The sequence below is a fragment of the Electrona antarctica genome (genome assembly GCF_951216825.1).
Source record: "Electrona antarctica genome assembly, chromosome: 15".
NCBI lineage: Eukaryota > Metazoa > Chordata > Actinopteri > Myctophiformes > Myctophidae > Electrona > Electrona antarctica.
In genome coordinates, this window is record NC_136796.1 from 33,129,912 (window position 1) to 33,153,292 (window position 23,381).

Consider the following 23,381-nt stretch of genomic DNA (forward strand, 5'->3'; position numbering starts at 1 on the left):
AAAACGAGATAAGAGAGGATACCACAATAGAGATGAAAAACACATGGACGGGTAGTCTAAAACACAGGGGAGTGAGAATAAAAACATGAGAGAAGAGAGAGAGAGAGAGAGAGAGAGAGAGAGAGAGAGCAAAGGAATACATGGACAGAAAGAAAGACAGAAGGCAGAGAAAGGGACCTACTGTACAAGCTAGCATGGTCTACAAGCACACGTCTGTAGACGGCTAGCCTCCTACGGAGGCACGCTGTATAAACAGTCAGTTATCACAAAGTAATAATCACAAATTGTGTTGGGCCACACAACGCCTAAATCACCAAATGACTCCAGTGAAAACGATATTACCAGGCCTAATCTCCCAGTAATCCAAAAATGTTCCGGGCGGGGTTTATGTGTGATCCAGCAGTATCTCACCTTCCACAGTAGTTCACACTCTCGCTCCTCCAGGGCCTTCTTGTGTCTGAGGACAATGGCCTTCACCTCCGTCTGCACCACCTTGGCCTTGATCTCCACCTGTTCTGCCATGGCCTGGGCCTTCTCCATACTCAGCTAGGAGATGAGAGAAGAACATATGGGGTTATTTATTACGCTTATGTTTCTAACCACTTGGACCACAGCATCCATATTCTGCGAGCAGAACGTTCATGATACATTGTGACATGCTTTTATATCTGCTATTTTTGGCGAATATATTTGGTGTGGAGGGAAGAAGCAGTCCAAGTACCAAGCCAACGCAGGCCCAGTTTAGAGGTAGCCTTCAATCAACAGTTCCAGCACTGCAAATAGTTTTGACCAGTTTTACAGACAGTTTTTAGCCTGATTTATATTTTGATGTACGACGGAGTCGCACATTGATGAAGATCTACTAGCTCACAATGGGCCGTGACACATTGTGAGCTAGTAGATCTGCTAATAAATGAACACTCGGCACTTTGAAATGCATCTTGTGCAGTACAAAATGTTCAAAATGCATCTTGTGCAGTACAAAATGTTCAAAATGCATAACAGAGAAGGGTAAACAATATGACAAATGTTGACTAGTTAAAACTTTTTTTCTCCCTCTCTAAACCTCATGTAGAGAAATAAGACAAATTGAAAAATAAGACAAATTAAAACACATACATGCTCAACAAAAAGGCTTCACCAAAGGGCATGAAGTTCCTGCCCACCCCCACTGTACACTAGGGCTTTTGCAGGGCTTCTGGGCTGCCTTGGCATTCTAACTGCTCCCCCGGCCAAAACGCTCATCATAACCATCTGAGGCTTCTGAGCAGCCATCAGCTGGGTGAAGGTGAAGCTTCTCTCTCTCTTTCCTTTTCTCGTCACTGCAATAGCGTCGTCTACACCAGGTGTGGGGAAACTTTGACGATGGAAAGGGCCACAATATTTCCACACTGACTCCAGAGGGCCACATTGCATATACTGTCGGGCTGAAACCTCTTATCTACGTATTTAAAGTCGTATGCCCTACTTTGTCATTCCTTCTCACACAAAAGTAACAAAAATAGCCAATCTACAAGCTTGTAGATCTGCTATTTAGCTTTTTATTGGAATCCTGGAATTGGAAATTGGAAAAAACTGGGAATTGGCTTAAATGGGAATACAAATAGACAAATGGTACACGAATGTACACATTAGTTCACTGTCCAGTTAAATCAACACTGAGGATGTCAGTCTTCAACTGCAGGATAAGAGGGGAAAGGAAAAGGGGATATGAAAGGAGGATCGAGGAATCAAAAAGGAAACAGGATATAAAAAGGAGAAGGAAGTATTAAAAGCCAAGGTCCCCCATCTCCCTGGAGGCTGGATGCAACGACACCTGCTCTGTCACTATATGACGCGTTCCTTTCCCACATGCAATCAGTGCTTTAGGAGGGACACGGGCAGTGGTGGGAAAAGTACTCGGATGTTTTGCTTAAGTCAAAGTATAAATACTGCAATGTAGAAATACTTTGTTACAGGTAGAAGTCCGGAAATCCAAATGCATTAGAGTATTGGTATCAAAATGTACTTAAAGTACTAAAAGTAAAAGTACTCCTATTGCAGAACGTCCCATTTCACATTTTCAAAATGTGTACAAAATCTTTTGAAAATAGACGAAATGTATATAGGGCTGAAGTAGTTAATGTATGTTGTTTTGTAATAATAATCAAAGTCTACAAAGTAATTAGTACCTCCTACTGGTGCTGAATGCTAAAACTACTTCCTCTCTGCATCCAAATTGTGTGTAGTGCCTGCTGATCACCAAGTACACAGAAACTGAAAATGTGATGATTCATAAGTGACTAATGGCTTACCGGTATATTTATTATCTAGGCAACTGCTATCCAAGACAGACAGATCGAAATAAAAGATACATTAGCAACTGGACAACAGTATACTTATTGCAATACTAGATCAGCTGGAAAAACACTAGACAAATTGCTGTGCAACATTAAAGATTTTAAGATTACTTATAGAGAACGCACCATTATGAATTTTATATTTGTCTGTTTTTCTCTTTTTCCTTGCTGGATGCAACAGTATACATTGCAGTACATTTGTCTGGCACTCACTGTTGGGATTTAGCAGAATTTGGGGGGAAACCAAGACAATCTTTTTCTCTGCGATACATGGGGAATGGACTAAATGGAAATTTAAGCCCAGCACTTGCTTGAGTTACGATTCTAAATGGAGGCGAAAAAGCTACTGTATCCAATGGGGATGTAGCAATATTGTTGTTATATTACGATATAGCACAAATGTCTAGATATTATCATGGGTCAGAAATCTGTTTTTGTTTCAACAGCAGCTCAGTAATGAAAAGTGAAACAGATGGGTGGAATTCACAAGGTACCCAGAGCTATAGGCCTATTATCGTGTTATGATGACAGACACGATAGAGACACAGATGGGAAATGAAAAGTTGTGTCCTACAGATTTTGGTGATTTCTTTCCCCCCTCCATTTAGTTTTTTACCGTGATAAATATATTGTGATATATATTTATATATATTGACTCGTATTACCGGTATATAATATTGTGAGTTCATGGTATCGCTACATCCCCAACATACTAAAATAGACCTGGGGGAAAAGATATATCCTGGAAAGAGTTTAACCACTTTTATAATTATATTCGAAAATATATTTTTGAAAAAAAAAAAAAAAAGAAACTGTGGGGGTGGGGGAGGAATAAATAAATAAAAATAGCAATTCTGCCAATAATGATAAGTCCAAAATAGCACCATCAGGGTCAATATGGTTAAATTGTGTGGCTCCCCACATTTTTGGGGCTAAATCCACATTCTCTCCTGCTTTGTGTGTGTCCCTTCCCCCTCAGGGTTTTTTTTATCAGGGTTTTTCTCTGGCGTCTTTCAGAAGGTCACAGGGTGGCTGCCGGACCTCACAGGCCAGTGGGATAGATAGGGCTTCCTTTGTGGCATCAGCCACTCAGGTCAGAGGTCAGTGTAACCCCCAGCAGGTCGTGATCTGCGACCCCTGTCTTAAGACCCCACCCCCAGGGGAACAAAGCCCCTGGCAGCAGGGACCTTTTCTCTTTCCTCTTGCCATTTGCGGCAAGGCAGTTAAAGGGTCAGCTAAATCAGGCCCCCAGAAAGGAACGGCGAACAGCAGGAGAAGGGAATTCTGGGAGATTTTATTTGTGTTGTCTTATGGCCAACCACTCCCCTTCTGTGTGTGTGTGTGTGTGTGTGTGTGTGTACCCAACACCTTTCATCTGTGTTTTTATTTTTGTGAGCTTGTGCCTGCCTTCATTCACTTTGAGGGGTGAAACTATTCGATATAATCGATTAAAAAATGCAAAATAATCGATTCGCTTGTAGATCGGCTATCATATTTTGCATTACGCCATTGTACATCAAGGCGTATAATACGGTGCAATAAGATTAGATCAATCCAAAAAGTAAATGATAGGAGAACTGCTGAAACAATAATGGATAGTCGCAGCCCTACTTAACATTCCGTCTCTCTCATGGTCTTTCCCGTGCCCCAGGAGGAGTGGTGGTCAGTCTCTCTCTCTCTCTCTCTCTCTCATTCTTTGGACAGCAGCAGCTTAGAATACACATCATGTCCAAACTGGCCAATCAGAGCGCAGAATGAACCAGAGCTGACCAACCAGGAGGTCACACATTCAGGGTTAGAGGTCAGAGAAGATAATGGGTGTGGAGTGGGAGGAAGTTTCCTACCCCAGGGGGGGATGTGTGTGTGCATTCTCTCCCAGGTCAGCTCAGGAGTAAACGCTGACACCAGAGAGTACACACACACACACACACACACACACACAGCACCCTTCCTCATGGGCAGAGCCCATGACTCAGCTAAAATGGGCCTCTTTTTTGGGGGGAGGGGACCGTAATAGTAATTATTTTTGTAATTCATTTTTTGGTAGGATAAATTATGTTTTACCATACTATGTTGTCTTGTCTGTAAAGTTAGATGAGTGACGTGCATAAACGTATTAGTCTTCTTCAATATACAGCAAAGACTACAAAAGGTGCTACACAGTAAAATCCTCACTGTTAATTTACCATTATTTTTTATTCTGAGAGTGTACAAATGTGACCAAGTGGACCCGGTCCAGTATTACCTGTCAGCCAGTAGATAGCAGACACCAGGCGGGGTCTAACTTTCTTCAATGGAAGAGCAAGGAAACCACCTCCAACAAAGTTGTGTGTGTGGAATTCTTTCAAATGTAATAATAGATACTCTATTCATTAACATTAAATAAGATCCTGGTTGCAGGTGTGATACTCTGCATTTTACAGTGTAGGGGTCATTGTGAGGGCCAGGTAAGAGGTACCTGCGGGCCTCGCCCACCCACTTGGTTGCTTAAGGGTGTCCCATCAACACAAAGGTCAGGCATGAGCGATGGGCGCGCCGCAAACGATGTTGAGGAAACATTTAAGAAGACGCGCTATGAGGTCATATGACCTCAGCGGAATGGCTAGCGGTGTCAGGTTTCTGTAGTATAGTGACTCGTCCACCCCAAGGTCACCGCATTGCTCCACCGTCCAGGCAAGTTGCGTAACACTAGAATGTTAACTACCGCAGTAAGCTTTAGTTTTGGGTAAAAACTCTAAAGCAAGGCATTCAAAACATGTTTTAAAAGCATTCCTAACTCTTCTCTGTCTCTTGTTATGTGCATCAAGAGCAAGGCTTGGGCTTATTCGTTCCTTTATATACTGCATGTATAGAGCATTTCATCAACACTTTCGATTAATACACAGATTTTGAATGATATGGTAGTCCCAAAAGTGCGGGGAGGAAATTGACTGAGGACACGTTATCAAATAAAAGCTGGGTATGTATACAGAGACAGAGAGAGAGAGATGTATGCCTTTCTGTGGGTTTTACAGTGTGGCACTGTAGGAGGGACGTCAGGACGCGGTCTAGGAGTGGGTCTGTCTGGGGTTGATCGTGCAAACTACAAGACTAGACTGATCAGCACCAAACGACAACGTTATAAAGTCAAAGGCAGTCTGAAACCAGTCTGAAAGATTACTAGCAAGCTTTCTGAAAGTGTTCAAACACCAACACTGCCGCGACACAAGATCAGTGCACGTTTTCACATGACTTGGATTTAAAATGTCCTAATACTGCCTGCATTATAATGTGAAAACACACCAATAGATGCCTGACATCAAAGAGTGTCCAAGAACCACACGGACGCCATGCCTTTATTAGACCAACGATTATTTGCTGCCATGTCGCTTTACTGCTTGACTTTGCATCATAGCATTGTGCTGGAAAAGAACATGTGAACATGTTCGTGTCTACCTTGGTGCCACGTTTCTATCACTGCCGATCGGAGCTGGAACCAATTCATAACTGCTCCTACTGCATGAAATTAATGTGGATTCTAACACTTCCCTCTAAGGACAAAAGTTAGATTTTTAGTGCGTGTTAGTGGGTTTTTTGCCCAGTGGGAACTTAGCTCAAGTGTCCCCTCTGCCACTACTTTCCCCTCTCATATATTCTTCAGCCATCTTCCTCCCCCTCCAAAAAAGACATCACTAATAAGTAGGCATATCCCGATATTGTAAAACTCCTAATTTCCGATATCAAAGTATATCAACTGATACCGATATATGCGGTCGTGGAATTAATACATTATGCCTAGATTTTACTGTGATGCCCCACTGGATGCATTCATAAATGTAAGGGTTTTCCAAATAAAAATAAACATCATAAATTCAGGAGAATCTTTAATCAATTAAAACAAATAAATTAAATCCGATAACGATATTTTCCAATATAAAAATGTTATGCAAATATCGGCCGATAACACGGGAAGGCCAATAATATCGGACATCCCTACTAATAAGCATGCTGTATAATAAAATGTGAGCGCGTGGCCAGGCAGGGTGATACAGATATCAACTCGACATAATAGGCAGATTTTATGCCACATTAACACATGGAGACCGTCCTCTTTTGTGTCCTCCTCCCTTCCGCAGATGCTTCCTTAACATGCGTTGCGTACCTTTCTCTATGGAGCACAGCTGGAGCTCTGAAGAGCCTTGAACATAATCTACAATCATGTAAATGAAGAGAGAGAGAGAGAGAGAGAGAGAGAGAGAGAGAGAGAGAGAGAGAGAATTGAATTGAATTGAGAGAGAAAGACAGATAAAGAGAGAGAGGAGGGAAAAGAAGGGGGTGGCAGCATTCTACTCCTTTGCAAGGGGAGGGGACGTTTTCCTTTCTCTGAAAATCCTTTAAATACCTCCCTACCCCCCCCCTCCTCCATTCCCCTCCGCCTCCTCCCCTTTGACCTTCAAGGCCTGCCCTCACCAGACCTCACCCCATGCAACCCACCCCCTGTCTAGGACCAGCTGGCCACCTCTAACCTCCATGCTTCTCAGAGCCTCGGCCCTGGTCACTCTCAAGCATTTCTCCCGTAATCAGCTCAACAGCCAGTCTCCTAGGTGGAAGTAAGTTAAGCACACAACACTCCTCTGGCTGAACCTATGCGATGCCTGGGCAGTCTGCACTCCCCCACCCCATCCCGGTCCTCACCTGCACGGCCTGCCGTCCTTGCTGTGCGTCCGCCAGGAGCTGGATGGTGACGGCTCTGGAGTCCTGCACGGCATCCTGCAGGTACACGAAGCTGTGGCCTATGTGTCGGCCCGAGCTGCACTCCCTGCAAATGGGCACCGAGCAGGTCTCGCAGAAGAACAGGAACACCTGGGTTAAGGAGAGGGAGAGAACGAGAGCAAGGGAGGGAAAGGGCGAGAGATAGCTTTTAAACTGACTGATAAAACAACCACGGCATGCAGTCGCATATTGTGGTAACGTTATGGTTTATTTTTTTTAGGTTAAGCTAACTATTTTTGCAGTCCCGCTTAATTTTGGTAGGACAGAGCAGGGGTCGGCAGTGCCAGGTTTACATTTTTTTGATGGTTACATAACATTTAATCATGACACCACATCAAAATGTAACATTTCCAATAAACAACCTTTATTGTACCATATTATTGTCTTTTGTAATATTTTCTTTCACATCAGGATGTAATGATCATTAGACTCAGAGAGACATAAATCTCCAAACTCAGTCTCTCCCCAGTCAGAGTGAGGAGTCTGAATGTAGAAGTATGTGCAGGACTTAATTGTATATAGATGTAATTTAACAGACTATAAACTTTGTTTCAATATTTAATTTGAAAATAAATAAGCTCTAGCTCTCTCACACTTTGTGCCAGTGACCACCCTCCCCTGTGCCAATGTTGGCACCCGTGCCTAAGGTGCATCTGGGCAGAGGACATGGAACCAGTGCAACACCGACCGGCCTCTCAGATTCTGACTGGGGGACGCTGCCATTTTGTGGTCAACGCACCGAGTGGTTGCAGAATAACAGCGCCGAGTCACCAATCACCATCACCTCTCAATGACATGGAGAGACCGACGAGATCAATACATGCAGCAGGAAGTTTGTTTGTGACACACACACACACACACACCCCCTAATGAATGTGGAAGTACATGAATGACAAACAGGGCATCCATATGTATATATGGCTGACCAGGGACATACGCTTTTACACCCCAGAGACCTGCTGCCTTCCATCATAATAGCTCAGGAAGGGTGGTGGGATTAGCGGCCACACCCAACACGGATCAATATTGTTTTGGACCATTCTCCACACCTTGGGAGTTCAGTTGGCACTATTTTTGAGGGGCGCTAGCCCCTCCTATATTCAGCTATTAGTGAACAATAAATGGAGAATTTACGTCATATGTCTGAGCAAATCGGCTATTTTCGTCCTACATAAACACAAAATTACCATTGACAATTAAAAAAATCACACCCGTGTGAACTGAGTGGTGTAAGGTCTTATATAGCCTGATCAGCTGTGGTCTGACGTAATGTCTGACGTAATGAAATCACACCCGGGTGAACTGGGTGACCATAGCAACCATGCTCATTTTTGTACGCACAGACAGACAGACTAACAAAGCCAGTCGTAGGAGTGGTTTACACCACTCAAAAAAAAGAAATATATATATATATATATATATATATATATATATATATATATATATATATATATAAAACTATGTTTTTGTTAAAAGTTAAAGCTCTATATTATGATAGCAATAATTGCTATAGAGTGCTTGTTCAGTACGGGATTCCGTCTCTTTAATGAACAGAAGACACATCCGCAGGTGGTTTTCCCATCTCCTCCAATCAGGGGAGAGTGCCCTTTTATCATCTCCAGTTTTGTTTGCTCATTTCTTTTGCGTCATCACTTCCAATTCCAACCGCCTGTCCTGTATCCTGTACGACTTCTCTCTGCTGATTGGATCAATCGCTTGTTTACTAAAGAATTGAAGAGACGAGCGAGACCCCCCCCCCCCCCCCCCCCGTTACTGAACAAACACTTTATACGTGCCCTTTATTTTAGATTTTAGCGTTGGCTATTAAAAAATCGCAGATGTGAGCTGTGCTACTTTTTACACTGAAAGTGTTTGAAAGATGTTGAATAATGTTGAATTACGAAATGGTTGGAGAAACTCTGACTTAGAAGGCATTTGTAGAATGGGCCTCAGGTCTTACGGGGGTTAAGACAATAAATAAATGTGATTTTCTACAGTTTTCTCATCTCGGCAGAGCCCGTGGTGGGTGTGTCTGCTTTGACCAGTTATAATACCAGTTCAACCAGGAGAACAAGAGATGGAGACAATGCTATTGGGGCCGTTAAAAGAAACCATCATGTTTGCTGAGGCTTCAAATTAATTGTATGTGTTGTCGACATCCATAACTTCCTGCTGTCATCCACTCGCTATCCGTCTTTGTCTATCTTTTTTATCTATCGTATCTATCTATATAGCCATCAATCTATCGCATCTATCAAGTATCACATTTCAATTAATACCACAAGATGGTTTAGTTTCAGGAACCCTACAGTACTTACTTACTAGGCTAACAGTCATCACAATAGAAAGGCATTATATTCATATTTTCCCCATTTCAAAACATCCAATCCAACATCCAATCAAGAAAAGACTATTCTAATGTAAGATTCACAGCCAAATCATTTAAAATATCATGGTTTACAACAAAAGCAGAACCAATAAATGAACAGTTTGCCAAAAGCGAGACCCCCCCCTCAGGAGGAATGGGAGGTTAGATGTGACATCTAACCTTACTGCTCCAACCTAAATCCTGCTTTGAGCCAGCGTCTGAACCATGATTGGTTGTAATCAGAGGGTAATTAAATATGCACTGGCCATCATATCCTAGGGAGACAGAGGATCAATGCACCCAATAGCAGGAGACCAGCGTGGAAGGGGGAGGGGCCCTGCAATCAATCCATCAATAATGGCCGTTCCCCCGGGGGAGTAGCATAATCTAATGAGACGCACACACACCTCCCTTTCTATCTGGGACTTCCGCACCTCCCCCGATGCCCTTCCACCCCCCACCCAATAAGCTTCTCATGGAATCCTTTCTTCTTGTCCTTTCTTGCCATCTTCCTCTACTCCTATTGAACCTTCTCTTCTATTTCTGCCTCTGCTCCACTCTGTCACTCAATCCCCTCTGACTTATCCAAAAATCCTGTGTGTGGGGGGAGGGGGGAACAAAAGGGTGGAATGCAGCTGGGTTGTAGATGGGAGAAGGAAAGACAGGTTGGACGGAGGATGAGAGACAGCAGCCAGAGGACAGAGAGGACATAGGAGGTTGGATGATGGGGTTGGATAAACAGGTTGGACGGAGGATGAGAGACAGCAGCCAGAGGACAGAGAGGACATAGGAGGTTGGATGATGGGGTTGGACAGAGGATGAGAGACAGCAGCCAGAGGACAGAGAGGACATAGGAGGTTGGATGATGGGGTTGGAGGATGAGAGACAGCAGCCAGAGGACAGAGAGGACATAGGAGGTTGGATGATGGGGTTGGATAAGTAGCGAGATGGGTTAGTTGGGGCTGAGTGGTTCTCAAATGTTTTCATTTCGAAGAACTCCTATAACTCTGAGTCTGAGTGTATACAAATGCACTCAGAGTTAAGGACGTGGGGTCCAGGGAGGGTCCCTGGACCCCACTATAAGAACCACCGAGATGATGGAGCAAAGAGATGACGGATTGTGACAGTCGCCTGAAATGGCAGTGAAAGACTGTTGAGTGGCTGTTTACACCTATAGTCTAATTTGTGCTCAAGCACAATGGTGTGGTTTGCCTAAAATGCCTGATCTACAAGCGAACAATGTGTCTATTCAAAAAGCGCCAGGGAGATTTTAGAACAAATTCAACGTATCCCTCTCCAAATTGGTCCATCAGATCTTCAGACACATACCGTAGATTTTTGCCGTTTGTTTTTAGTTCAATGTTTGCTTTAAAAACGCCATTGACAATGAAGGGAAAATGTACGTCATGTCCCTAACAAACATTAAATCCCATTAACAATAAAGATAATTTAATGTTTGTTTTGTCACCGTTTGTTTTATATCACCATTACATCACCTAATCAACATGAGTTAGACTTTAATATATTAGCGCCCCTCACTTCACACAGGCGAGATTTGTTTTCTCTTGCGTCCCTATCCGTTAGATGTTAATTGGAGACATGGGAAACTAAGTACAAAAAACAATGTGAAAAATGAATGAATGAATGAATGAATGAATGAATGGAAACACTGGAGGACCGTCCTAAACCCTAAGCGGAATAGCGTCTCTCTGCCAGTAGATCCCATGACAGATAGTAGCATCTATAGTAAAGTCTCTCACTACTATCTCCGACTCATGTATCACCAACTACTCCCGAGTCCTTGAGGTGTCAGGCACATACACACTTGCAAATATACACTTGTGCACGCACACGCACACACACACACAGAGTTGTGGATTACATAATACATTGGCCTCTTGGAAAGTTCGTCAATAATATTGATCTACACAGGATACTGGTTCTTCTCCGAGATCTCCACTCAAGACTATGATTCACACACACACACACACACACACACACACACACACACACACACACACACACACACACACACACACACACACACACACACACACACACACACACACACACACACACACACACACACACACACACACACACACACACACACACACACACACACACACACACACACACACACACACACACACACACACACACACACACACACACACACACACACAATCTCGTTCCACTTTTTGTATTTTAAAGGAGCAAATATGGTACAAAAAAAAATCCAACATTGTAATGGTTAGACACAATTTGGTCCAATTTGGTCCGTCATTTATTTGGCCCACAATTCCTTTACTGAAGAGTTTGTACAAATGGAACCATTCCCCCTACATGGCCTTAAAAGTGGCCCATTTTGTTCCATTTGTACACTCATGGATTTTACTGTGTAGAATAGATGGTGCGTTATACAGGTACTGAGCTAATAGAGCAGCCAACACACACACACGTGACACAGAAATGTGAAAAACAAGATCAAGAGACATGAAATAGGTGAGCTGTCACGGTAACAGAAGTTGTAAATTCCACAAAGATCACTCTGGAGTGGAGGCCTTTAGGGTTTAGGTGAATCACCAAAGAGCTCTCCAAAACAGAACACATTCTAAACCAGTGGTTCTCAAACCCTTTCACGTTAAGGACACCCAAATGAATATGCATTTGAACCGTGCATCTGAAAAGACTTTGCCAGGGAGCCAAAGATTTGTCGAAATATCCCAAATTTGTTCTTTAAATAGTGGATTTACAAGCACATAACGCACGTTATGAGCTTGTAGATTGGCTATTTTCAAATAGCCTATGTATTTATAGGGTTAAAGTGGTCAAACTGATTTTAATGCTATTAACTCATTTAGCTGGTAACTAGTTCCTCCTGGAACTAGTTCCTCCTGGAACCTTTTAAAGAACCACCGGAGGTTCCCGGACCCCGCTTTGAGAACCACGGTTCTAAAACACACTCGCGCACGGCGCACGCCGCACACACATAAGCAAGACGAGTACTACTAGGCCTTCTACACAGTACATCCTCGGTGTTCATATAACTCTGAGATGGACCCATATGTCCATTTGTGTTGAATTTGGTTCCATTTGTGTTGAATTTGGTTCCATTTGTGTTTAATTTAGTTCCGTTTGTGCTGAATTTGATTCCAGTTGTGCTAAATTAACACTAATTTTACAGTGCAGCTCTTGGGTAGGTAGGGGATGGATACAATCTGTCACATAAGACTATAAAGCCCCATGGCAGTAGGGCTGGGCCATGCTGGGGAAGTGAGTTATAGTATTTCATTAGTCCACAGGATGTTAGTCACCCCCACCTCTTTACACTTACGCATACAAATGCACGCACCCCCATGACGGCAACTGGTTTACTGCTGGTCATGTAAGCATTGGTATTTACTATTTAAGGGTTTGCGGCACCAGTCTAGCAGCAATATTTGACCACCATAATGAGATGAGACTGTGACTGACCATGCACTTCGTGAAATGGTAGCCACAGGCCAGGGCCACAGGCCAGGGTTCAGCTATAGGAAATATCGACCACAATATATAACTGTATATAGACACACATTGTGTTGGCCTGTGAGTCTGTGTGTGCCTTGCCTTTTAGACCATTAGGTGCTGGTGCTAGCCCAGCTTAGCCAGCTAGCAGGCTGCGGTAGGATTCACCCCTCCCCAACCCTCCCCCTCCCACTCCCATAGGCAATGGGAACTGGGGTAGAGGGCATGAGCATGATCAGCCAGTAATATCACTCGCTGTAGCACTCCCTGCATGCATGCACACTGCATGGGGGAGGGGACAAGGGCCAGTAACATCACACCATGGTGCCAGAAAGCCAAGACTACTCTGGGAATGGCAAGAGCATGTTGCCTGAAAAGAGCTTCCACTTCATCTTTAACGGCATTTCTGTGAAAAGCAGAGTTCTCCGATGGCTGTAGTACTATCCCGTTGTCTTGTACACTCATTTCATACAGTTTCAGTTTAGTACAGTTTGCACCAAAATATCCATCAAACAGTCCGGGATTACGCCTTGCGCGTAATATTCTATTTAACTCACCCGGCGCCAATTTCCCCTTTTGACGCATATTTTCGTATGCACCGCTGATGCCTTTTCACACCTTTTTACGAGCTGCTTTAGCGGCTGGTTAGTGAAAGCTCATGAAATGTAGACGACATCGTCATCAGCTAGTCATACTGAATCCCTACTCCTGATTGGCTGCCTCGTCTGCCTCCCCTCTCTCACAGAGTGCAGTGATATTCCACCTCCCCAACACCGCACCGCCTCTCCCCTCACACATACAGGCAGCGCATCCAGGGGGTGCACGGCCGTCGGCAAACAAGTTTGGGATTTTTTTTAGGAAAGATTGACATGTCAACGTGTTCGGGTGTCATATGTCAATCAAATCAACTGCGTGAAAAAGGGGGAAAAAAATCACATAATTTCAGATGAAGTTAACAGACTTTTTCATGCGATCCCATTGACTGGCACAACAACAGACAACATTTAGAGGCTGGAGTAGCTTAATTAAAACACTGTCCGACTTTGTTTTGAGTCGTCTAATATAAGAATTGTTTGTGGTCCGATAATAGACAAACTGTCTCTGCGATACTGTTGGCGAGGTGTCTCTGTAGTCTGTATCGTTTACGTTAGTCAGTCCTTCATATTTGATACAGTCTGTCGCGTGGTCTCACAAATGCGTGTTGTTCGTCTATCACATTATCATACATGGCTCAGTTAACATGTGCTGTTTGCGCTATGTGCGTACATCTTTGAAACTTCATTACCGAGCCACTTGGTGAGCTTGTTAGGTCTGCTATTTACAATAGAACATCTAACCACGGCCACGAGCTTGTGACAGAGAAGCGAGTGACTAATTATCGTGCCAGTTGCCGTGCGCTCCCCCGCGGCCAGAGGAGCAGGGAGGCGGGTGGGCTCGGGGGAGCTCACGGCAACTGGTACGAGAATTAGTCACAAATGCACAACGCTATTTTTTCCGGGACTCCGACTCAGACTCAGACCCGAACATGCGCTCTGTGATGCACGCTCATGCTTCTGCTGTGCTTCGCAAGGAATCTCGGGAAAATCTCGGGAAAAGGCTTCTACCTTATAAGAGAAGCCTAAGGAGTATTAAACAAGAAGTTAGGTCAACCTACAACATAAACAATTATTAAACTAAGAAAGATTTAAAAACAGTGCAGGTGTCAAGTGACTTAAACAGATATAAACATACATTACAGTTATGGGAAAGCTTTCCAGAATAGATGGGTTTTTAAAAGTGTTTTAAAACATGACAAAGAATTTGCCTTTCTAATTGTCAGGATTAGGGCGTTCCACAATTTAGGTGTTCGTGCGACAAAAGCCCGGTCACCCTTGGTGACTAAGCGTGTCACACGAACTTGTAGGAGGCCCACCTCTGAGGATCTCAAATGTCTATGGTCCAGGCACCTTGGCTGGTAATCCAGCATGACAGTGTGTCGCGGGTTCGAGTCCCGATCCTGACGAAGTTTGCTGTGTGTCTTCCCCCATCTCTCTCCCCATTTCCAGTCAAGTTACTGTGTATATCTACCAATAAAAGGCAAAAAAAAGCCCAAAACATATCTTTAAAAAAAAAAAGAAAACCTGCAATTTAAAGACGACCCTTTTTGAAACATGAAATAAAACCAAAACATTCTTCATAGAACCAGTTCTAGATTAAGTCATTAAGTCAGTTATGTGCACTTTCTTTTTTCTGCCTTTCAAAAGATGGGAACAAGGTCCGAAATGTATACACAAACACTAGGCTTGGGCAATATACATTTTTGATAAACAGATTATGATGACAGTTCTTCCAGTATTTCAGTACGGGAAGAACTGTATTTCCAGTTCTATATCAGGGTAAAATCTATTAATTACATTACTGACATGTTTGACATGTCTTCCTCACACAATATGCTTCCATTGTGCACGTCTTCCGCATACAATATGTTTCCATTTTGCAAAAATAAATGGGTTCACGCTATGTGTTCACAAACAAAGGCTACAAAAATATACATTCCGATATGCAGGCTACAGAAATAAACAACTTGAACGCATTGTTTTTAGTTATCTTTCCGCTATCAGACAAACGCATGCTTTTCTTGTGAGATATAATGTGACTGTTCCCTTTTTCCCCCCCTTTCTTTTTAGGGGGGGAGGTAAGGATGGGTGTGTGCTTGTGGTTTCATTACCGTTACAGAGTGACAGCCATTGTCGTGGCCTCAATATGTGTGTTAGGCCTTTAGGCGAAATTGCCCAAGCCAAACAGACACAGACACACACCACAGGGACATTCTTAAGGGCTGATGTCAGTGTGCTTGGTGGCCGGAGCCAAACAAGGTGAAGAATGGCAGTTCCTGTTGTCTTAGCCTTGAAGAATTCCTGTTTCACAGACAGTAGTAACGACACCGACTCGAATACTGCACTGTCGCAAATAGTTAATACAATCTCTTAAGTTATATAAATTCATGGATAAAAACGACATTGGCTCCAGTGTCTAATCCACTGAGCCGTTAAGATTTCTGTTCTCTACATTAATGAACATACATTACATTTTGTGACTTTCTAAACCATGGGAAATGTTGAAAGTTCTAACCACCTAATCTAATACTTATCTAATCTAATATATATCGTGAACTGTCTCCCAAACACAATACAATAATTATAAATATAAGGAATATTATATAGTATATATGGAAAAACTAAAACCGATTCTGTGCCAAAATTGCAGCGCTCTAGTCTCTCCACAGTGGCTTAAAGTCTTCTGAGGGAGACCGCACAACATTCTGTTTGCCTAGAGCGACGGCTGTGTGGTGAGTGGTGACCCACAGTCTTCTGACTGACACACCCACCCCATTCCAACAAATCAGGCAAAAGCAGGTGTCAAGAGGATTAGGTATCCAACGGTCATACAAGCAAGCATGCACCCACACACAAACAAGACACACGTGCACAATTTCGCTACAGTGAATTCGCTACAAGTAAAAATCGAACAAACAAAGTAACAAAAAAAAACATCAATTCACAGAATCTTCTGGAAATACTTAAGTCACTAAGTGCCAGTTAAATAGATACAAGCATTCTTCTTTTCCATTTTATCTGAAACACACTCTTCAACTCTGTACAAGTATGATAGGCAGGGAGGGAGGGAGGGTGGATGGTGGTTGAGCAAAGGAAAATGGAGCCAGACGGAGAGGGGCGGTGCTGAGTGCTATTCCAGATATAAAAATACAGAGTAGTCGGGAGCGGGCTAAAGCCAGTCTGGAATGTCTCGGCTGGATAATCTGTGGAATACCCAATCTCGGCATTCGCACCAATCACAGGAATCCCATCTGCCAGACAAAGCTCCTTTTCATACAAGTCACAAGTACCTACACTCGACCCCTTTTCTACCCCCCTCCCCTTCCATCCATGCCCCATTTCACTCCTCTCCCCCTGGCCCCTCTTTGCCACTTTGTATGCCATTCTGTTTTTCCGTTCTTTCGTTTTGTCTATACCTCGTTTCCCTTTCTCTGCCGCCCGGGCCGGCCTCCGCCCCTCTCCAGTGGTAACCCCTGTTGGCTTGTTGCCACGGACACACATACACATGGACACGCCTGCTGATGTTTTGAAACCCTGCCAGTTACTACATAGTAAAGGGTGGGGGCAGGGGGGCGGTGGCCGAAAGCCGCTGATCTGATTGGATGAGTCTGACCCCGCAGCGGAGAAGGAAAACAAACCACAGTCAGCTGGCCTCCTTAGCGAGCGAACATGTGACAGAGAAGCAGTAAAAAAAAAGGGTGGGGGGAGAATGCTGAGGAAAAAAAGGTTAATCGAAAGAGAGGAAGAAATTGGAGAAGAGCAACGGATGGAGAGAGAGTGCGAGAGAACTGAGTGTGAGCAACTGTGAGAGAGTTGATCTTCAAAACCAAAGCAAAATCCAAGCGCAGACAAAAACATACCGTCCGTCTCTTAAAATTTGTTGTTTCTGGGTTTGTTTAAATTTTTTCAGTTTTTTACTCGGCTACATTTCAATTACAAATATTGAAAACTTAACCAAAATACATTATTAATTATTTTACTAAGTAAAGCTCTATTTCCAGAGCTATATTTTAACTCTGCTATTTTCACTATTATCATTATTTCTTTGCCGATTTATTATTAGTAGTAGTAGCAGCAGTAGTAGTATTTTCATTTCGGAAAAGTCCTAAATTTCAATAGGCTACAGCAATGCATTGGTCTTGAAAAGAAAATGTGCTTCACAATTTGTCTTTTTGAATACGTACGAGTACATACTTTATTTACCACTGGCGATAGATGGAGGAGGAGCTCTGGTTACTGGTTACTGGTGACGCGCACCGCACTCTCCCTCTCTCTCCAGTGCGTTCACAAACACACACACACACACACACACACACACACACACACACACAGAGAAGAGAGAACGTCCGCCCTGCACATACATACACATACACATGGCTCGCATACCAGTGTGGCATCCTAAAGAGCATGACCTTTACAAGAAACGGCCTGCTGACACAAGCAGGCAGACACACACAAATACCTCGCTTGTGTACAATTTTGTACCAAAAGACAGGGAATGCCAGATTTACACTGGATTGTGCATCGGTTGTCGCACACCAAAAATTGCCGATCTACAAGCTCACAGCTAAATTAACTGCAGCCACTCAACCCAAAACACCCGGACAAAACCAAGCGAGCGTAAAGGTGTAATTGCACTGAACAATTAAATGGCATAGATTCTGTTAAATGTGGTTAAAATAAATCATCAAATAAGTATCCGTCCACCTGTCCCTCATAGAAAGTGGCAGATTTACAGTTTTTGAACAGCCGATAAGCTCCAATGTCGGACATAACGTGACAAATGCCTTCCTTTCTATCCATTAATGTACAAAGTGCAAAGCCCTCAAATTGGACATCAAAGCTTCCCTGGATGCGCGCGCGTGCGCCACATACACACACTCACAACACACACAGGAAACATTGGGGCTGCTCTCTAATTATTGGGCACATGTTGTGCATTAAAACCCTGAAAGTCCAACTTCACATAATCCAACTCTGCAGGCTGCTTGAAAAAGCACACACACACACACACACACACACACACACACACACACACACACACACACACACACACACACACACACACACACACACACACACACACACACACACACACACACACACACACACACACACACACACACACACACACACACACACACACACACACACACACACACACACACACACACACACACACACACACACACACACACACACACACACACACACACACACACACACACACACACACACCCCTTCATTGATAACTGCCAACAGATGGAAGATGCTCTCCCAAAAAAGATAAATGCTGCCGTCATACACTCACAATTCACAAGATGCATCCATGAGTGATGAAACGTAATAGTTTGGCCCTCGATGGCAACAGCTGCTAAATCATGTTGGGGATATTTTCTCCATCCGTATGCATTGTCTGTGACACACTGCAGACAGAGAGGGCTGATGAGAAAGGCAGGAGCCAGCAGAGGAAATCCCATGTGTACGCACGCACATGCGTGCGTGCGTGCGTGTGTGTGTGTGTGTGTGTGTGTGCGTGCGTGCGTGCATGAGTGAGAAAAAGAGAAGGAAAGAACCCAGGAGGTATAAACTCAAATTACAGGAATTCCTCTGGCCTTGTATCAGGCCCAACTCAGGGTTAGGTTTCCTTACAACACTGTGTGTGTGCGCGACTGCGCGTGTGCATGTTGGAGTACATGTGCATGTATGTGTGTGTGATGAAGTTTGCTCCTCTACATTTAGTCATTTAGCTAATACTCCAGTCAACCTACAAGTGCAACCACAGAATAAGCTTAAATTCCTAGATAACCAGCATTACAACTAATAGTCTAATTAGAACAAGGTTGGAGTCAGACCCGAAGCCAAGCTCAGATGAAGTTTCTGGGCTCCTAGAAGAGCCATGTGGAAGTGTCAACATTAGTAAAGCATGTGTGAAGAGGACGATTTTCCCATTACGATGTTTTTATTCCATTATCAGCACAAGATAAATCATATCAGAACACAAAAATTACTTTTGAGTACACATACGGCTTGTTCTTGATACAATGTATCACACCGTAAAGTTTGATGTCAAACAACTGGGGTAGAATCTTGGACATGTGGCAATTAACGCAAAGAGTACTTTAGTCGGATGTCAAAGACTTAATATAAGAACTGACTGTTCCAAAAAGAAATTAATCCAGGCAATCTCTGTCTGGGGGTGGCACCATATCGGATTCGTATATGAATTAATGTATTCTTTGGGACACAGGTGTTCTATAAAGTGATTTAAAAAGGAAAATAAAGTAAATGAGATTGTTGAATGGTGAATTATGACCCTGGGGTGTGGCTCTGACATCAGGACTTGTGTGCTGTAAGGGTCCATTTGGTTTCATTTTGGGGTGTGCGGCCTAATGCATACCAGTCTGAGGGGGTCCCTAAAATTAAAATGTTTGAGAACTACGGCTACTGTAGCGTTTCCTGAGCACTGGTGACAGCATCGGTAAAGTCCTTCCTTATGGAGAATGGTGCACAACGCCTATATATCCTTGCTCAGCCTGCTCCAGTGCTCCAGTGACCCCTCCACCCCTGACCCCACCCCTGACCCCGGCTATAAAAAGACTCGCCGATGGGGTGTGTTTGTGTGTGCGCATACGTGCAGCCATGCATGAGGTATAGCAGGCAACCCAGCCCTCCCCAATTTCCCCCCCGGGGAGGTTGTCATGGTGACAACAGTTTAATCTGAGGCAACGAGTCACATTTTGCTGGATTATCATATCATTAGCGGAGGCTATCCCCTCTTTGCTGTGCTGTGTGTATGCATTTATACAAGGGTGAGGGCCAACATCACAGTGAGTGGAGGGCGTCCTTTGATGTAATCCAATTTTCCATTTCCATTGCACATGCAGCATGGGGCCAGGCCGCCAGCTATGACCATGAGCACTCCAGAGGAAGGACTGGCATGTTATGCTGGAAACGCAGGCCAGCATACCCACTTGTGTAGACATACCCTATCAGTTTGTAGGCCCAGAGAAACCTCACCATGCAACTGAAAACCTTAGCCTGGCAATGTGCCCACAACAAAGAAATGTCTGAAATTTAAATGTATAATTACGTCCCTGTGGTTAGCAGATGATGTAGCAAGAGTATAAGTAAGAAATATCTCTTTATTACCAAATGGACTTCTATTGGAATGTTTAGCTCAAATGTGAACTAGATAAAGTGCCCCTCAGGGCACAGGTCTCCACCAGGGCAGGTCAGGTTGTGGCCTCCTGGTGGCGCTATAATAGGCCATTGTGAAAAGGGTGCCATTTCTTCTTACGCCTTGGATGGCAATTGGATGATTTGAGGCATTTTGTTCCAAAAATGTGTTTTGCAAAAATCCACCTGTTGGTGGCGCTATAACAGGCCAATGTGAAAAGGGTGGGATATATTCCTCAGCCTAGTAGGAAAGTCTGTGAAAGATTTCACATCATTTGCCAGCTGTGTTCATGATCTGAGGCTTTTTGTTCAAAACGGGCCAATCCTGCAAACTTTGAAAGAATATGAAATATCGGACAGATCCGGCTTGAACACATGACTATAGAGATAATAGGCGTGTAAAAAAAAACGATTCGAATTAGAATCGCGATTCCCGATGAACGGATTCAAAATCGATTCATAATTTCCAAAAATCGATATATGGTGTTTGTGATATGAAATGTAAGCTTACCGTAATCACAGTAAACATGTCTTCAGTCATTTTCAAGTTACTGTAGTCAAGTTACTGTAGTACTAGTCACTTCAGATCAGCACAGCTGTATTGTATTGTAGTATTGAATTGAGAATCATTTTGAATTGACAATCTGGGAAAAAAATGCTTTAGAATAAATTTAAAAAATCGTTTGGATTGAGAATAGAGTTGAATCGAATCGTGACCCCAAGAATCGGAATCGAATCGTGGGACACCCAAAGATTCACAGCCCTAAGAGATAATGTGTAACGATTTGCATGATTTTTGGACAGAATCTGGAGGAGTAATCAATCAGTAATCATCAAAAAATGTGTTTTTCAAAAGTCTGCCTCCTGGTGGCGCTATAGCAGGCCGTTATGGAAAGTTTGGGGCAGAGGTTCATTGTTGGCAACCAGGGAGTTGCAGAGAAACTGATTAGGGTTTTTGAATATTCCAGCAAAGAACAGAGGGCTCTTTTCTCCAATGTCTCGATTCCTTCTCGTCTTTGTATTCATATCTTGCTTAGTTTAGGGCTGAATTTCCTTATGGGATGTCTGTATATATACAGTTTGAAACTGATAATACCAAAGTGAAAATTCCTGCCATTACGAGTTACAACTTTCTATTCTGTTTCGTTAGCTTAGCTATAAGTTCCCACAGTTATTGTGAGAAAAGAAACAGAGAGTTCAAGCAATTATCTTGAGGACGTCTTTTCCCAACCCTGATCGTTAGCTAAACGTTATGGAAAACTCTCTCAAGATGACCCTTTCCAGGATTAGCTAACCAGCGAGACTGGTTGATGTTGACGACTAGCCTATGCTAACTACAAGACAACATACTGTATGACCATCCAACAGCAGAGTGGAAAGGTTTTGGCTTGTCTCCTAGCAACATGAGGGGGTTTGGATGAAACTGTCTCTCGCTCTGTGTGTGTGTGTGTGTGTGTGTGTGTGTGTGTGTGTGTGTGTGTGTGTGTGTGTGTGTGTGTGTGTGTGTGTGTGTGTGTGTGTGTGTGTGTGTGTGTGTGTGTGTGTGTGTGTTTCCTGGCTCCAGAAGGAATGTGTCTATGAGGAAAGGGATTCAGCAGCTAGCAGCAGCATTCCCCTGAGACCTCCATGCAGTATAGTTTTCCTCCAGTCCTGACCCCCCCCCCCCCCCCCCCAAGCCCATCATCACCATCACCACACACCCACATATCACCTATACGTTTAAAGTGTACGTGTGTTTGCAATAGAACTAGTGCAACCAGAACGTAATCCTATAAAACAGACAGGTATGGGTTGTTATATTCCAACTCTAAGATGTAGCTTTATAATTGGACTATATATATATACTTCAGTGACCGTCTCTGTGAACGTGTGTGTGCATCCTTTTTCACACAGCAGAGAGAAGGCTAACCATTTCCATATTTGGCATATATCCCCGTGGGCTATTTTTCTAGGAATCAATGTAATTTTCGTTGCAGTTGGAGCACGTATTGGGACATCATTAGGATTAGGCAAAAACACTACCGGTCTCCCAGTCCACTGCTGTAGGCAAAAAGTTCCTCGAAAGGGTTACGTAATAGACAGTACAGAGGGGGAGAGTCCCCGGCTCCTTTCTTGGGAGAGCCTTCGGGTGGGTTTTAGGGGTTGGCCATGGGGCACAATGCATGTTTAGAAACAGGGTGGTTCTCGGAGCCTTAATTTAGAAGCCCAGGCCGCCTGTGTCGTCTGTTGGAGCTTGTCAGAGGATGTCACTTGAGTCACTCACTGAGGACTCTACTACTGCAGTGATACCAAATTATACCATAATATAACAATCCTCAGAACACAAGGAAAATACGAGCCAGCAGCGCACACCCATTGCATCTGCCCAGCAACAGTCCACAGGAAGACAATGCATTGATTTGATATGCATAGATATTGTTTGTCAAACAATATCTTCCTTCATAAAAGGAATGGGGAATGGCATTCTACTTGATGCCCGAAAGCCGTACTTTCTTCTATTTTTAACCACCCATTTGTGTTATGATTATCCGTCTCTCTGAGCAACCACCAAGTCAAATGCCTTGTGTGTGTAACCTACTTGGCCACTAAGTGACCCTGCCTTTTAGGCTCGGGTGTTATCCATTTTTCATACCTTCATGA

The 23,381-nt window shown here is 43.5% G+C and overlaps 1 protein-coding gene across 1 annotated transcript in view; it reads right to left on the reverse strand.

Moving 5' to 3' along the window:
* trim71 (tripartite motif containing 71, E3 ubiquitin protein ligase) overlaps positions 1-23,381 on the reverse strand; it is a 42,826-nt gene that overhangs the window by 13,011 nt on the left and 6,434 nt on the right. The window contains exons 2-3 of the mRNA XM_079523437.1: positions 7,014-7,181; positions 412-546 (exon numbers count right to left, since the gene is read on the reverse strand). Of these exons, the coding sequence (XP_079379563.1) occupies positions 412-546; positions 7,014-7,181 (303 nt within the window). The remainder of the gene's footprint in view (positions 1-411; positions 547-7,013; positions 7,182-23,381) is intronic.